General features: G+C 39.2%; 1 protein-coding gene across 3 annotated transcripts in view; it reads left to right on the top strand.

The window, feature by feature from the left end:
* cdh19 (cadherin 19, type 2) overlaps positions 1–16,851 on the top strand; it is an 84,827-nt gene extending 67,976 nt beyond the window's left edge. For 2 of the 3 annotated variants that reach the window (XM_083529914.1, XM_083529915.1), the window contains 4 exons: positions 9,617–9,735; positions 10,442–10,559; positions 10,777–11,028; positions 15,206–16,851. In XM_083529914.1, coding sequence (XP_083386040.1) covers positions 9,617–9,735; positions 10,442–10,559; positions 10,777–11,028; positions 15,206–15,711 — 995 coding nt within the window. In that variant the 3' untranslated portion in view covers positions 15,712–16,851. The remainder of the gene's footprint in view (positions 1–9,616; positions 9,736–10,441; positions 10,560–10,776; positions 11,029–15,205) is intronic. The other variant, XM_083529916.1, reaches the window with a different exon arrangement.
* Positions 16,852–17,241: the final 390 nt, after the last annotated feature.

The following is a 17,241-nucleotide window of genomic DNA, read 5'->3' as shown; positions in this document are numbered from 1 at the left end:
AAATGTTTGATTTGTCATTGTCAACAAAGGGTATATAACAAAGTATTGAGATTAACTTTTGTTATTGACCAAATACTTTCTACCATAATTAGTAAATAAATTCTTTAAAAATCCGACAATGTGATTTTCTGGATTTTTTCTTTCTCATTTTGTCTCTTATAGTTGAAGTGTACCTATGATGAAAATTACAGGCCTCTTTAGTCTTTTTAAGTGGGAGAACTTGCACAATTGGTGGCTGACTAAATACTTTTTTGCCCCACTGTATATGTACTATGAACATAATATACAGATGGCTATTACTATAAACTGAAATTCACAGAAGGATATGTGCTATAGACAAAATATATGGCTATTACTGTAAACAGAAATATACAGAAGGATATGTACTATGAACATAATATATTGTTATTACTATAAACAGAAATCAGGTGGATAGAAGTTTGCAAATGAGCATCGTTTTTGTGTATACAGTCCATTAGTTCAATAACGAAGTGTGAGGTGAGAAATGAGCAAATGTACAAATGAGCATATATTTTTGTGTATACAGTCCATTAGCGCATTAACGAAGTGTGAGGTGTGTAACAGTGTATGAAGGGCAGTAGGATCAGCAAGGGGCAGAGTTCAATAAAGAGACAGCTCTAGGGAAAAAGCTGTTCTTTAGTCCGCTGGTCCTGGTCCAGAGGCACCTGTAACACCTACTGGAGTGCAGAAGAGAAAACAGTCTATGGGCGGGATGAGAGGAGTCCTTAAGAATGCTGCAAGCTCAAAGCAGATAGCTTTTCTTCTGGATGCCCTCTATGGCTGGAAGTGGAGTCCCTGTGATGCGCTGGGCGGTTTTCACCACCCGCTGCAATGCCCTGCGTTTTGCAACAGAGCAGCTCCCTTACCAGACTGTGACACAGCTGGTCAGGATGCTTTCTATTGTGCAGCGGGAGAAGTTCACCAGGATATCCGAGGAAAGCTGATTTATTCGTAGTGTCCTCAGGAAAAATAGGCGCTGCTGAGCCTTCTTGATCAGGCTGGAGGTGTTGGTAGTCTAGGACAGGTCCGCCGAGATGTTGTTTCCCAGGAACTTGAAACTGGAGACGTGCTCAACAGCCATCCCATTGATGTGGGTGATGTCATGTGTGCCTCTTGTCTCTTCCTTGAAGTCCACAATAAGCTTCTTTGTCTTGGAGGTGTTAAGGAGCAAGTTATTGTCAGTGCATTATGTGGCTAGGTACTGGATCTCCTCCATGTAGGCAGTCTTATCATTGTTGGTGATGAGACCGATCACGGTAGTGTCATCTGCAAACTTGATGATGGAGTTAGATCCATTCACAGGCCTGCAGTCGGAGGTGAAGAGGGAGTAGAGGAAGGGGTTCAGCACTCAGCCCTGTGGTACACAAGTGTTGAGTGTGATGGTGTTGGAGCAGATGGAGCCTGATCGAACCTGCTGGGGTCTGTGAGTCAGAAAGTCCATAATCCAGTTGCAAGAGGAGGTGTTAATGCCCAGATCTACAAGTTTGGCTATTACACAGATAATGTGGTGATTAAAAGTGAATATTTTCTTCATAAGTAAGTTTGTCCCTGATTAGCAAGCTGGTGGCGACTGTGACAAGGAAAAACTCCCCGAGATGGTATAAGGAAGAAACCTTGAGAGGAACCAGACTCAAGAGGGAACCCATCCTTATCTGGGTTGCACCGAATGTCCATTTATAGCAGATATACGATGTTGCAGGGTACAGTCATGGTGATCAGAAGCGAAAAGTAGTCCTGAATTATTGTAGCGGGCTGTTGACATTAACTACAGTCCAATCCATCCTCAAAGCGCCCGTTCTTACTCCGGAATTCTTACCCAAGGCGTTGATGAGAAACTGTCCCAAGCTGCACAAAGTGGCCTCCAGTCGAAGAGAACACTATCCAGAGGCAGGCCTGGACGAAGTGGGAAGATCCACGGAGGGGAGAGGGGCAGGAACAGCGGTCACTGGAACCTCAGGAGCATGTTTAACTCGACCGAGAGAGAGAGAGAGAGAGAGAGAGAGAGAGAGAGAGAGAAAGAAAGAGAGAGTAGAGGGGTGACAGGAAGAGAAGGATATGGATTATTATGTGTCTTTATTGTTGTATGAAAGTTAATATCACTGTGCAGTTTGGACTTTGGCAAGACTATGGCAGCATAACTAAAATGGAGAACCAATTCAATTCAATTCATTTTTATTTGTATAGCGCTTTTAACAATGAACATTGTCTCAAAGCAGCTTTACACAGATAATGCAGTGATTAAAAATGAATATGTTCTTTATGAGTAAGTTTGTCCCTGATGAGCAAGCCGGTGGCGACTGGCGACTGTGGCAAGGAAAAACTCCCCGAGATGGCATAAGGAAGAAACCTTGAGAGGAACCAGACTCAAGAGGGAACCCATCCTCATCTGGGTTACACCGAATGTCCATTTGTGGCAGGTATACAATGTTGCGGGGTGCAGTGAAGATGATCAAAAGCGAAATGTATTTCTGAGTCAGTGTAGGAGACTGTTGACATCAACTATAGTCCAATCCATCCTCAAAGCTCCCGTTCTTACTCCGGAATTTCATGGAACCACCCAAGGCGTTGATGACAAACCTTCCCCAGCTGCACAGAGTGGCCTCCAGTCAAAGAGAACACTATCCAGAGGCAGGCCTGGATGAAGTGGGAAGATCCACGGGGGGGAGAGGGGCAGGAACAGTGGTCACTGGAGCCTCAGGAGCATGTTTAACTCGACCGAGAGAGAGAGCGCGAGAGAGAGAGAAGAGGGTGACAGGAAGTGAAGGATATGGATTATTAAGTGTACCTATTGTTGCATGAGAGTTAAAGTCACTGTGCAGTTTGGACTCCGGCAAGACTCGCTATGGCAGCATAACTAAAAGGTAGAACCAGAAGGCAACACAGACATGAGGGATCTCTGGGATAAGAGACGGCCCACCACACCACCATCAACAAACCTGAGTGAACACGTGAATGTGAGGGGACGACAGCGTACAAATATCCCAGTTCACCAAACACTCTATATCAATGTTCCCTCCAGATCTGAGCCTTTACCTGAGAAAAAATCTACTGATTAAAGGCTTGACTGAATAAATATGTTTTCAACCTCGACTTGAACACTGAGACTGTGTCTGAGTCCCGAACACTGATAGGAAGGCTGTTCCATAACTGCGGGGCTTTATAAGAGAAAGATCTGCCCCCTGCTGTAATCCTCATTATTGGAGGAACCAACAGATAGCCAGCACCTTTTGATCTAAGTAGGCGTGGAGGATCATACTGGTACAGAAGTTCACTCAGATACGGTGGTGCGAGACCATTAAGTGCTTTATATGTCAGTAGTAGTATTTTATAATCAATGCGAGATTTGATTGGGAGCCAGTGTAGACTGATTATTACATGGGTGATGTGGTCATATTTCCTAGATCTAGTGAGGACTCTTGCTGCTGCATTCTGAAGTAACTGAAGCTTATTTTTGCACCTACTCGCACACCCAGACAGTAAAGCGTTACAGTAGTCTAATCTAGAAGTAACAAAAGCATGAACTAGTTTTTCTGCATCCTGTAACGACATCATATTTCTAATTTTAGCAATATTTCTAAGGTGAAAGAAGGCGATCCTGGTAATATTATTCAAGTGAGCCTCAAAGGAAAGACTCGAGTCAATAATCACACCAAGGTCTTTGACAGCCGTACACGCTGAAACAGAAACACCATCCAGAGATGCTAGGTAATCGGAAAGTTTGCTTCTAGCTGCATGTGGTCCTAGTAAAAGTACTTCCGTCTTATCTGAGTTTAGCAGAAGAAAGTTATCGAGCATCCACTGTCTAATGTCCTTTACACATTTTTCAACATTGTTAAGCTGATCTCTCTCATCTGGCTTTGCTGAAATATACAGCTGTGTATCATCAGCATAGCAATGGAATCTAATACCATGTTTATGAATAATTTCTCCAAGAGGCAGCATATATAAAGAGAAAAGCAGAGGGCCTAAGACAGATCCTTGAGAAACACCAAACTTTACCTCAGAGAGTGTGGAGAACTCACCATTAACATCAACAAACTGATAGCCATCAGTCAAATAAGACCTGAGCCAAGAGAGAGCTGTTCCCTTTATTCCAACAACGTTCTCAAGTCTAGCAAGTAGTATAGTGTGATCAGTGGTGTCAAAAGCTGCACTAAGGTCGAGCAAAACAAGTAAGGAGACAAAACCCTGATCAGAGGCCAATAACAGGTCATTTACCACCTTAACTAGCGCCGTCTCTGTGCTATGATGAGGCCGAAATCCTGACTGATACATTTCAAAAATATTATTCATAAGTCGGTGTGAGCATAACTGCTGTGCTACAACCTTTTCCAAAATTTTGGCTATGAAGGGGAGATTTGATATTGGTCTGTAGTTGGACAGCTGACATGGGTCAAGGTCAGGTTTCTTAATTAGGGGGTGGATAACTGCCAGTTTGAAGGATTTTGGTACAAAACCAGTGCTAATGGAAGAGTTTATTATTTTTAAAACAGGTTCAATTACCTCTGGAATTATCTGTTTAAAGAAACTTGTAGGCAAGGGATCGAGAATGCAGGTTGATGATTTTGATGAGGAAATTAATGAAATTAAGTCATTCTTGTGAACAGGAGTAAAACTTTGTAATTAATTGTCTGTTATAATTACACTGCTGTCTACAGGGTTACTTGTAAAATAATTTGGATTTATATTAACCGTCTGGATTTTTTGCCTGATGTTTTCAATTTTATTATTAAAAAAGTTCATGAAATCATTAGTACCTAATGATGGTGTGCATGTGAGTGCAGTGCTTTTATTCCCTGTTAATTTTGCTACCGTGCTGAATAAAAATCTAGGATTATGCTTGTTATTTTCTATGAGGGTGGAGAAATATGCTGATCTAGCAGCACTAAGAGATTTTCTATAAATTAGGAGGCTCTCCTTCCATGCTATTTGAAATACTGTTAATTTTGTTTGACGCCATTTACGTTCTAATTTTCTAGTGGTCTGTTTTAAGGTGCGTGTATGATCATTATACCACTGTGCTAATTTTTTCTCCCTGATCATTTTGGTCTTAAGGGGAGCTACATCATCTAGGGTATAACGTAATGTTGATTCTAGGTGTTCAGTGGCCCAGTCGAGCTCTGCAGGGTCAGACGGAGATCTATCTAATATCGTAATTTCTGGAAGATTGTTAATAAAACGCACTGCTGTAGCTGACGTGAAAGTACGCTTAACACGATAACGTGGTGAAGTAGTAATGCAATGACTGAGGCAAATTTTAAAAGAGATGAGATAATGGTCTGAAATAACTTCAGACTGTGGAATTATGACTACGTTTTTTTTTTTTTATCCAAATGTTAACAACAAATCGAGAGTGTGTCCACCACTATGAGTGGGTCCTATAACATTCTGATTAATTCCAACTGAATCTGGAATGGACACAACAGCTGCTCTTAAGGAGTCCTCCTGATTATCAAAATGAATGTTAAAATCACCAACAATTAATGCTTTGTCTAGAGAAGTAGCTAAATTTGTGATGAAATCTGCAAATTCTATGAGAAAATCAGAGTAGGGCCCTGGGGGTCTATAAATAATAATTAGTGGAATTGTCTGACTGGACCTGCTTTCGGACACTGAATATTTTATGCTGGTGTAAAGAACTTCAAATGTTTTACATTTGTGTTTAGTCTTTTGTGTGACGCTTAGATTATTATTATAAATAGCTGCAACTCCGCCTCCTCTGCCATTTAGACGGGGTTGGTGTATGTAACTATACCCAGGAGGACTTGCTTCATTTAATGCTAAATATTCATTTGGTTTAATCCATGTTTCTGTTAAACACATTATTTTAAACTCCTGGTCGGTAATAATTTCGTTTACAGTAAGCGCTTTAGACGTGAGAGATCTAATATTTAGCAATCCTATCTTTAGATCAGAGGTGCTGGCTGTGCGTTCAGTACTATTTAATTTTATGTTAATCAGGTTACTAAAACAGACTTTCTGGGAATTCCTATATTTTGGTTTCACTCGGGGGACAGACACAGTCTCAATTTGGTGGATCCTGAGTGACGACTCTGTGCAGCTAGCAGACGGTTGGTTTAGCCTGTCTGTCTGCTCCCTGGCCTTGGCTCTAGACAGTCACTTGTTAACTAGTGCTGTTCTGAGACTATGACCTATACTACAAGAAATGAGAGCAGCACCTTCCCGAGTGGGATGGACACCGTCCCGCCCTAACAGACCAGCCTTGCACTCAAAAATGCTCCAATTATTAATGAAGCCCACATTGTTTTTGGAGCACCACTCGGACATCCAGCAGTTCAGCGACCATAACCTGCTGTAGGCTACATCGCCACGTCGCATTGGGATAGGGCCAGAGCATATTACAGCATCGGACATTGCCTTCGCTAATTTACACACCTCTATAATATTACTTTTAGTAACCTTTTGACTGTCGAAGGCGTATATCATTAGCTCCTGTGTGAAAAACTATCTTAGAGAACCTGTGCTTTCCTAAGAATCTAAGCTGACCTGCTATGTCCGGCGCCCTGGCTCCCGGTATACACATGACCTGTGCTGCTGGTGCCCCTAAAGGTCTAGCTAATTTCACGTGCCTCAGAATGGAGTCTCCTAAAACCAGAGCTCTTTCAGGTTTCTCAGCGGGTGCTTCACTGAGGAGAGCAAACCTGTTGGACACGTGAAGCGGAGAGGAATGGTGCTCCCGTGGGCAAGCCTTGGCGTTAGCTTTGGCTTTGCGAATATGCCGCCGAGTCGTCACCCATTCGCCCCGCTGCGAGGGCTCTAATGCCGGAGTCGGGGGAATATTAACTTCACCTAGGGCATCCAGACTTTCCCCTGCAGAACCTGGACTGCTCTCGCACTCACTACTTCTCTCTAGACTCTGGATGCGCTCCTCTAATGCTAAGATCTTCTCCGTCAAAGAGCAAACTAGCTTACACTTCTCACAGATAAAATTATCGCTAACAACAGAGAGAGACTGACTAAACATGTCACACTTCACACACTGAATGAACTGGATGTTCGCCATAGCAGAGAAATTACGTACCCTTAATGTGGTTAATGTAGTGCGTTATCGTAGTTCTGGTGGGAATGTCCTCCACGCACTGCTTTCAAATTCTCAAACAGGGAAAAAAGCGCTCTTCCGAAAGCAAAAATACACGAGACGGAGCCAACGGCAAAATAGCTGCTTGCAGCTTGGTGCGTCCGTATTCATTGAACACGGACGCACCAAGCTGCTTGCAGCTTGGTGCGTCCGTGTTCAATGAATAGCCGCCGTAACTGATGATAACACCAAACCATAACCAGAAGGTAACACCAAAATGAGGGATCTCTGGGATAAGAGATGACCCACCACACCACCGTCAACAAACCTGAGTGAACGTGTGAGAGTGAGGGGACGACAGCAAACAAATATCCCAGTTCACCAAACACTCTGTATCCATGTTCCCTCCAGATCTGCGCCTTTAGTCAAGCCTTTTACCAGTAGATTTTTCTCTTAGGTAAATAGATATGTTTTCAACCTCGACTTGAACACTGAGACTGTGCTCGAGTCCCAAACACTGATTGGAAGGCTGTTCCATAAGAGAAAGATCTGCCCCCTGCTGTAGTCTTCATTATTTGAGGAACCCACAGATAGCCTCCACCTTTTGATCTAAGTAGGCATGGAAAATCACTCAGAAGTACAAGTTTACTCATTTACCGCGGTGCGAGAACGTTAAGTGCTTTATACTTCAGTAGTAGTATTTTATAATCAATGCGAGATTTGATTGGGAGCCAGTGTAGACTGATTAAAAGCGGTGCGAGACCGTTAAGTGCTTTATACTTCAGTAGTAGTATTTTATAATCAATGCGAGATTTGATTGGCAGCCAGTGTAGACTGATTAAAACATATAACATATAATATGCTCATATTTTCTAGATCTAGTGAGGACTCTTGCTGTTGCATTCTGAACTAACTAAAGCTTATTTATGCACTTACATGCACACCCAGACAATAAAGCGTTACAGTAGTCTGATCTAGATGTAACAAAAGCATAAACTAATTTTTCTGCATCCTGTAACGACCCCAGCGAGCTGCTCAGCACATGCCCTGAGTACATGTCCAGGGATGTTGTCTGGTCCAGCGGCTTTGCGTGCGCTGATACGGCTCAGTGCGTTGCAGAAATCTGTGGAGAAGAGTGAGATTGGAGGGTGGTCAGCCGAGGGTTTAAGCCTGGTGGCAGTTCTTCTGTTGTCTCTCTCAAAGAGAGCATAAAAGTCATTAAGCTCATTCAAGAAGAGGACATCAGTGGCAGCGGGGGTGGAGTGGGAGGATTTGTATTCACTGATGGCCTGGATGCCTTGCCACATGCTGGGCCTCTTTGATGCCCCTCTTCAGGTTAGCTCTGGATGTGCTGTAGGCCTGTGCGTCACCTGATCTGAAGGCAGTCATCCGTGCCTTGGGTATGTGATGATCTTTTTCTGAGTAGTAACACTGTCTATGGTGGTATTGATGTAATCCAGTACAGAGGAGGTGTAGCAATCGATGTCCGTGTCACTGGTGGCCTAAGAAGCAAATGTACTCCAGTCTGTGTGTAGAAACCTTTCCTTGAGTTTGAAATCTGCTTCTGCAGGCAACATCTTGAGGGTTCTCACTGATGGCTTCACCCGATTGATGAGGGGTGCATATTTGGGGGTGAGGAACGAAGAAAGGTGATCTGACTGTCCCAGGTGGGGGAGGGGGGCCGCATTGTAAGCTCCAGCCATGTTTGTGTATACATGGTCTAAGGTTTTGTTCTCTCTGGTGTGACAGGAAACATGCTGGTGAAATTTGGGGAGCACTGCCTTTAAGTTTGAGTGATTAAAATCTCCCGCAAAAATAAACGCAGCTTCCGGATGAACAGTCTGTTGTTTACTGATGGCCACATAAAGTTCTTTTATAGCAAGCTTGGCATCAGCATCGGGGGGAATGTAAGCTGCTGTTATAATGGTGGAAGTGAACTCCCGCGGTAGATAAAACGGTCTATATTTAACCATGAGAAACACCAGGTTAGCTGAACAATGTCTCCCAACAATAACAGAGTTTGTGCACCAAGCTTTGTTAACCTAAATGCACAATCCACCGCCTCTGGTCTTACTGGAGCCATCTAATGCGCTGTGCAGCCATGTTTCCGTGAAGATCATAACATTGCAGTTAAAAATTTCCATGCTGTGAGTGATGCTCAGTCGAATCTCCTTTTGTTCAAAAGTGACCGAACAGTGGCGAGGAAGCCACGCTGGGTAAAGAGAGCCGGTGTGGTGTTAGCTTTAGCTTAGCTTTCACTCCGCCACGCTTCCCCTGTCTTTGTTTATGATTTGTTTATGATAAAGGTTGAATGCTTCATGGTTTAGTGGTCAGGCAGTGTACCTTTTAAGTCTGATTCACTTTTGACTGTACTTTTTGACCAACTACCTCCTACCCCATGAACCCCATGATACATATTTTGGGGGTTAAAAACATATTGAATTAATTATACTTTTATTTTTATCTATCTATCTATCTATCTATCTATCTATCTATCTATCTATCTATCTATCTATCTATCTATCTATCTATCTATCTATCTATCTATCTATCTAGGTAAAAATCAGCTGTCCTCAGTTTCTGTGGTCATCAAAGTACTAGACGTCAATGACAACATACCCACTCTGTCTAAAGAATACAAGCCCTATGTGTGTGAGGGCACACAGGCAGGGAAAGTATGTTGACATGCATACATACAGACAAACTAATGTTCTCTAAGTATTAAGCTTTTAATGTCATACAGTAAAACTCCGTTGGACGAGCATAATTCGTTCTTGAAAATAGGTCCATTTGCTCATACGTTCAAACTAATTTTCCCCATAGGAATGAATTTAAAAGTAATTTAATTCGTTCCGAGACCTCATTCGAACGCTTATTTCTGCACATTTCTGTATTTGTAGCCTATTTTAACAAACACTTACCCATGTGGTAGTGGTTGATTGCGAGTGTGAGACGCTCATATCCTTTATGGTTTCAATGGTAATTCTATTTAATTTCGTTTTCACAGCATTATCAATGATTTTCTTGGGAGACATTTTTTAAGATTTCTAGTGAAATAAAAATATATATTATAATATAATATATATTTTTTTTGCTGCACTGAACAACGAGAGCGACGGAGCGATACGTCATCAACTAAGCGACTGATGCTGCTCTTGGCCGAAAACGTGGAACTGGCAGCGTGGGTTTGCTCGTGCCTTCGAAATTTGCTCGTGAAATAGGGTAAAATTTTGCAAGCAAGGTCGCTCGTATCTCCGTTTGCTCGTACTATTAGTTGCTCGTACATTTTATTATAATATGCTTAAGAGACATTTCAAAGTTTATCAAATACAGACATGATGATAATAGAGAGATTATTTAAAGTTTTTTTTTTTAATAAAGGTCATCCAGGTTATAAGTGCTGTGGATGCTGACGATCCCACAGAAGGTCATCATTTTTATTTTTCCATGGTCCCAGATAAAACCATTAACCCCAACTTTACCATCAGGGACAACCAAGGTGCAGTAAATGACACAGTAACAAAATACAGCTCATATACGTATTAAGTAATATTAAACTACAAATACATTTTGTTACTATAAAATTTTTGTTACAAAATAGCTAAGCTTAGTATCTGAACAGAAGCATAACATGAGACATATTATGAATGAAGTCTACATATATATTGTACATCAGCCAGTTCTTTGTAAATGAATCTTCTTTCTTTCTTTTACAGACAACACAGCAGGCATTTTGACCCGTCGTAGCACGTTTACACGTCGTGATCAAATACTATATCATCTCCCTGTAGTAATAACAGACAGTGGCTCTCCTGCTCTATCCGGCACTACCACCTTTACCATAAGTGTGTGTGTATGCCATTCTAGAGTGCACTGTCCATCTAGCGGAATTGAAACATTAACCCTATCTTTGGGTGTCAACATGCAGGCCCTTCTAGGCCTTTCGATATGCCTCATTACCATAATAGGTATGATATTCAGTATGAACTGCAATATGAGCAAAATATGACTAAAAACAAAATGTTTGTATAATTATTTTTCTTAGAATAATACAGAATTAGACACTAAAAATCAAATAAATGAAACACAGAATGCTCTTTTGACAGAGAGCCTGTGACTGTAAAGTCTAAATCAGCTCTGCTTCAAATTAAGTAGGCAAGTATGGTCCATCTGACAAGCTTATCCTAGATTACCAGTGTGAACTTAACACAGATTTAATAATAATAACAATTCATTCATTCATTAATTCATTCATTTTCTCCCGCTTATCCGTAATCCGGGTCGCGGGGGCAGCAGTCTAAGCAGGCCCCCGCCTTCGACTGCTGCCCAATCCTCACAGCACCGTCCCTTACGGTCCCTCCTGCAGGTGGTGAGCCCACGGGAAGGCGGCCCCACGTCACTTATAATAATAACAATAAAAAAAATAATAAATAAATAAAATAATAATAATAATAATAATAATAATAATAATAGTTGACAGATGTATGGATTTAACCAGGTTTATAGCAGGGATGGTCACTATAATTTTTGTTGAACACTTGGCTTGTGGGCACAGGTAGTCTGTTCCAGCCTCTGATGTGTGTTTTCCTAGACCCACCAAGTCTACTGAAAGCAGTCATTTATGGCCTGTGCAACTGTGATATGGGCCCGGTTGATGAGCCGTGTTTATAATGAACAATGGAAGAATAAGTTCAGAAACTTGGTAGTGGATGTATAGTAGTCTAGTTTCTTGTGATCATAAAAAAGACTCAACAAAGCACAAATGAATACCCAGTCAAAATTTGTGAAAGCTGGGGTCCTCATTATGTCTTTAATGATTCAAGGTGTGAGGCCACAGTTCCAGCCAGGTGTGAATGGTTCATTCCATCCAGACTAATGATGTACCCCTGAAAAGAGATTGTGCACTCTCCATTTAAGTACATCTCATTTTAAAGGAAACATTGAAGGACCAAGTAGATATGGCGAACATGCTCTTTGATCAATGGGGGCTACTTTAGAATATAACTGTTGTGGGCGATGACATATCTTCATATATCATTTATTAGGCATTGGAAAACTGAGCAGATTCCAGAGAGCCCATATGACATCTGTAATTGTAGTGGTGTGAAGTGATGCTAAAGGCTTTCTTCTATTCATTACCACATAATGTGATTGTCATTCTCCATAAGACAAACTCTGCTGATGTTGCAGTGGAGGACCAGATCTAACCTTGTTTAGACCATTTCCTGAATGTACTGTACTCTTGCATGGCTTTTTATTAGGCCTGTAAAAGGGTAAACCAAGCTGTAAGTGGGCATGGTCCTGACAAGTATCTTAAGTGTGCAATAAGAGGAAAATTGTGGTGGCTGCTGGCTTCTGTTTTACTAGATATATTTTTCAGGTCTTGGTACTCATGCTTCCTCTAATAGTTGGTAAAATACAGACAGAATGCAATTCACACCTAGGCCTTCAGTGTTGTTCTACCCGAATCAAACCACCTCTTAATACCAGCATCGTGTAGTCACAGCTATAGAAATCATCAATATTATACAGAAATGCAGTATAACAGAATGCTGCATCACAGAGAGGTATCTCATGCATTGAGAATGAATAGCATTACTAAAGCAAGAAACCCAATTAACATACCACACTTTAAAATAAAAAGCTGGACATCATCAAGAAAGGTTAGTTAAAACAATCTTGAACTCGTTTATACTTTTGGTTTTATAATCTTTTGGGGATTTGAAATTAAGACAAATTGTGTGTTTTTGTGCAAATTCTACATGAAAGAAAATGCCAAAACGTGTTCTGAATTGTTTTGGCTGATCTTTCTTGATGATGTCCAGCTTCTCTTTAAAAATTGTTCACCTTGTAAGTGTTCTTGTAAGAATATCTGAAACCAAATTTAATTCCGCCATTATTGAATTGAAAAAAAAAAACAGCTAGTAACTTGTGGATTTTGCTACAGATGTGGTTTGTGAGGTCTGACCAGAGTGCTTTCTGACCAAAAGGTGTAAAAATCTAGATTAGATGACCTCAGAGTCAGAAACTCACTGATAAGCAGTAGCTTCCACCCACATGGATTTTATGCTAAAAGAGCCCGCAGTGCTGATTCTGAAGGGCATATGGCAGATACCATTGATACCAGCAACATGGGATGTGACAGCTGGAATTTGATTGGAAACTAACCTAAACTTATACTCGGGTAAAAAGCTTTAGAGAAACACTCTGAAAGGAAAAAAGATTGGGAAAAAAATATTATAATAATGTTTATACATATTAGCCTGATAGGTCACACCCCCACTTTTAGGACTTACAGCTGAAAATGACCTACCTTAATTTAAATTGTAAAAGTTCCTGGCAACAGTGTGCTTTATACACAATTTGGGTATTTTTGGAAAAAATATATCTCAATATAAAAACCATAAGTACATGGAATCAGTCCTGGATCAATCCAGAAAAGTTGAAAGCCACATATTTCATGAGTTTAAAATATTTTAAATTTAATGATGATATCCTGCAAAATGAGAGTCATACAAGCATTTATCTTGGTCTTATCTCTCTCTCCCTGCTTGAGAACCGCACCTGCCATAAAAAAATTAAAACTAGGGCTGTCCAAATTAACGCGTTAATACCGCTTTAACACAAATTAATTTTAAACAGCACAAATTTTATTAACACACACACACACAATATATATATATATATATATATATATATATATATATATATATATATATATATATATATATATATATATTTTAAACTTCCACATCATTGCATTCGGTTTGTGTAGGTGTGTGTGTGTGTGTGTGTGTGTGTGTGTATATATATATATATATATATATATATATATATATATATATATATATATATATATATATATATATATATATATACACACACACATACACAAACCCGATTCCAAAAGAGTTGGGACACTGAACAAATTGTGAATAAAAACAGAATGCAATGATGTGGAAGTTTCAAATTTCAATATTTTATTTAAAGTACAAAATAGATGACATATCAAATGTTTAAACTGTCACTCTGAGAGGCTCTTTTTATACCCAATAATGTTGCAAATTGACCTAATAAGTTGCAAATTGGTCCTCCATCTGTTCCTTATATATGCATTTAACTTTTCCGGCCTCTTATTACTACCTGTTCCAACTTTTATGGAATGTGTAGCTCTCATTTAATCCAAAATGTGCCAATATTTGGCATGACATTTCAAAATGTCTCACTTTCAACATTTGATATTTTATCTATATTCTATTTTGAATAAAATAGAAGTTTATGAGATTTGTAAATTATTGAATTTATTTTTTATTCACAATTTGTACAGTGTCCCAACTGTTTTGGAATCGGATTTATATATATATATATATATATATATATATATATATATATATATATATATATATGTATATATATATGTATATATATATGTATATATATATATATATATATATATGTATATATATATATATATATATATATATATATATATATATATATATATATATATATATATATATATATAAAATTACTTTAAAACATTAACAAAAATATTTTGTCTACATGTTCTATGTTCGGTATGGTTTTACTAATAATAAACATATATTTGCATTAAGCATCTATATTTGTCTATGCCCATGTTGATTAGAGTATTAAAAACTTGAAAAGTATTAATTCAAGTTATATTGAGAACAAATAAAAATGGGCAATTAAGTTGAAATGAATCGTGAGTTAACTCATCATGTCAATCATGCGATTAATCATGATTAAACATTTTAACCGATTGACAGTTCTAATTAAAACGGAAGTCAGCAGAGTTTATGCCAATAGAGAAGGCCTTGCTGGCCTTAATGGCCCACCACTGGTAATTAGTCATATGTTTTCTTTTGTTTTGCTTTATGACAATATGTACTTATCATTCCTACTTAAGAACATCACAATATTACTATAATACATAGTCATTATTAACAAGTCTATTCTTTGTCATGGCCGTTTGCTATAAATTTCGTTAATGTTGCAATAATGTGTACATTTGTAAAGTGATAATGTGATGCATTTTATTTCTTGAAAAAATAGCATTTATTAGATAATAAGTTAACAGAACATCGAAGTTGTCGACTTAACGTCTCTTTCTTCAAATTGCAGTGCTTTCTTTACTAATGGTAGCTGTGTGGAGACACAAGACAGTACAAAAGCAGAAACTTGACATCCAAGGACATGACACAGAAGAGTACTCAGAGAAAATTTCATATTGTGGTGAGATTGAAGGTATTCCAAATGCAGTCAGCACTGGACAGTTAGTCTCAATGAGACCACATCCGCACCACTGCAAGCACACTTTTCGTAGAGAGAAAACAGTAGCAGATGTACGTTTGTCTCTATGCCACTTGCACCTTATTGGTCCAGAGGATGAAGTCTTCCACCAATTTATGATAGACCGGTTGGCCGAGGCTGACCAGGACCCCTATGTCCCTCCTTTTGACTGCTTACACACCTATGCTGTTGAGGGTACTGGATCACTTGCAGGCTCCCTTAGCTCACTGGAATCCTTAAACTTTGACCCTTGTTTTAATCTACCCCATGACTTTGGCCCAGGTGTTTTAAAACTGTCTTGCTGGCAAGGTCCAAGTAATTATGAGACTTCATTCTGAACTGAGGAGAAATTAAGCTAAACACTATAAGCTATGACAGAAATCTAGTAAGCTCACACAGCTTACTGAAATCTTTAAGTTTTGATTCCTGTAATTCTGGAAACTTTTTAGTTTGAATCCAGAGATGAGATTTTATGCTTAATGAATGCATACCTTTCTTTAATTAAGACATTTGTTGTTGAGTCTTTCCTGGAAGTTTAGAAGGTGAGGTTATATACTGAGAAACACATTTGTATTCTTTTGCTTTTTATAATTTAAATTTATTCAGACTGAAGACTAAGACTTAGGTACAGATACAGATAACAAGGACAAGGATTTATTAAGATTGCTTTTCTTTCTAGGCCAGATATGTTTTATATAAGATATATTGTGTGATAGGTGATTTTTTTAGAATAATAATATTTATTTTTGTTTAACAAACAATTTATAATTCAGTTTTTGCACATGCATTTCTAATACTAATAAAAGACTACAATTCAGTTATTGTGTAAACTACAATAGCAGTATTGATAGTAGGCTCCAGTAGGCTTTATCTTATTGAAAGCCAAAATTTAACTGCTAATAAAAAAAACAATGTAGATGCACTAATTTTTTTTTTGTATTATAATGTCCTGATAAAATTTTGTACTGAAACTTGATGGAAATGGTATATATTCCTTAGAATTTTGTATACTGTCTATTGTAAAAAGTAAGTCAATGCATATATAAACTGGCCATATATAAATTACCCAAGCAACGATAAAAGTGCTATTCCTCCTGGTTCAACCCTCTCCTCTCTAAGCACTATATTCCCCAGACCTTTTTGAAATACATAACGCTATTCTCCCATTTTCCAAATTCAGTGGGCTCTTAAATTCCTAAATACAATATTGAACCATTAAACATTTAAAAAGCTAAAATAATTTTCAGGCATAATTAAATAAATAAAATTTCTCTCAATGTTTGGATTCTTGCAATTTTGTGTAATTCATGTGTCATTGTGTTTACAGCTGTTCCCAAGTTTGTGTTTTATTATTGTGTGTATATATACCCTATTGTTTTAGTTAATTGCTAATTATCTCCCATCTGCCTGTTTCTGACTACTCTTTTGCATAACAGCTTGGATTTGTATGCTTGGTACAATAAACACTCTTACCTGCACTTGCATCCGTTCCTGCAATTGTGCATGCATTCAGCACACAAATACATGACAGAGTCCAATATTAATACAAAAGTAAATACATTAGTAATTACTAAATTATAATATATCAAAGAAAATATTAAATATTAATTTTTTTCTAGGGGGAGTGGTGGCTCCAGCGGTTGAGGCGCTGGGTTGCTGATCGGAAGGTCTGGGGTTCGAGCCCCGGTATCGCCAGGCTGCCACTCTTGGGCCCTTGAGCAAGGCCCTTAACCCTCTATGCTCCGGGGGTCCCTTACGAGGGAAATATCAAGGTCCGTGACGTCGAAGTGACGTGGGGCCGCCTTCCCGTGGGCTCACCACCTGCAGGAGGGACCGTAAGGGACAGTGCTGTGAGGATTGGGCAGCAG

This window comes from Silurus aristotelis (assembly GCF_946808225.1).
Source record: "Silurus aristotelis genome assembly, chromosome: 25".
NCBI classification, from domain to species: Eukaryota; Metazoa; Chordata; class Actinopteri; order Siluriformes; family Siluridae; genus Silurus; species Silurus aristotelis.
This window is presented reverse-complemented; position numbering and strand designations above follow the sequence as displayed.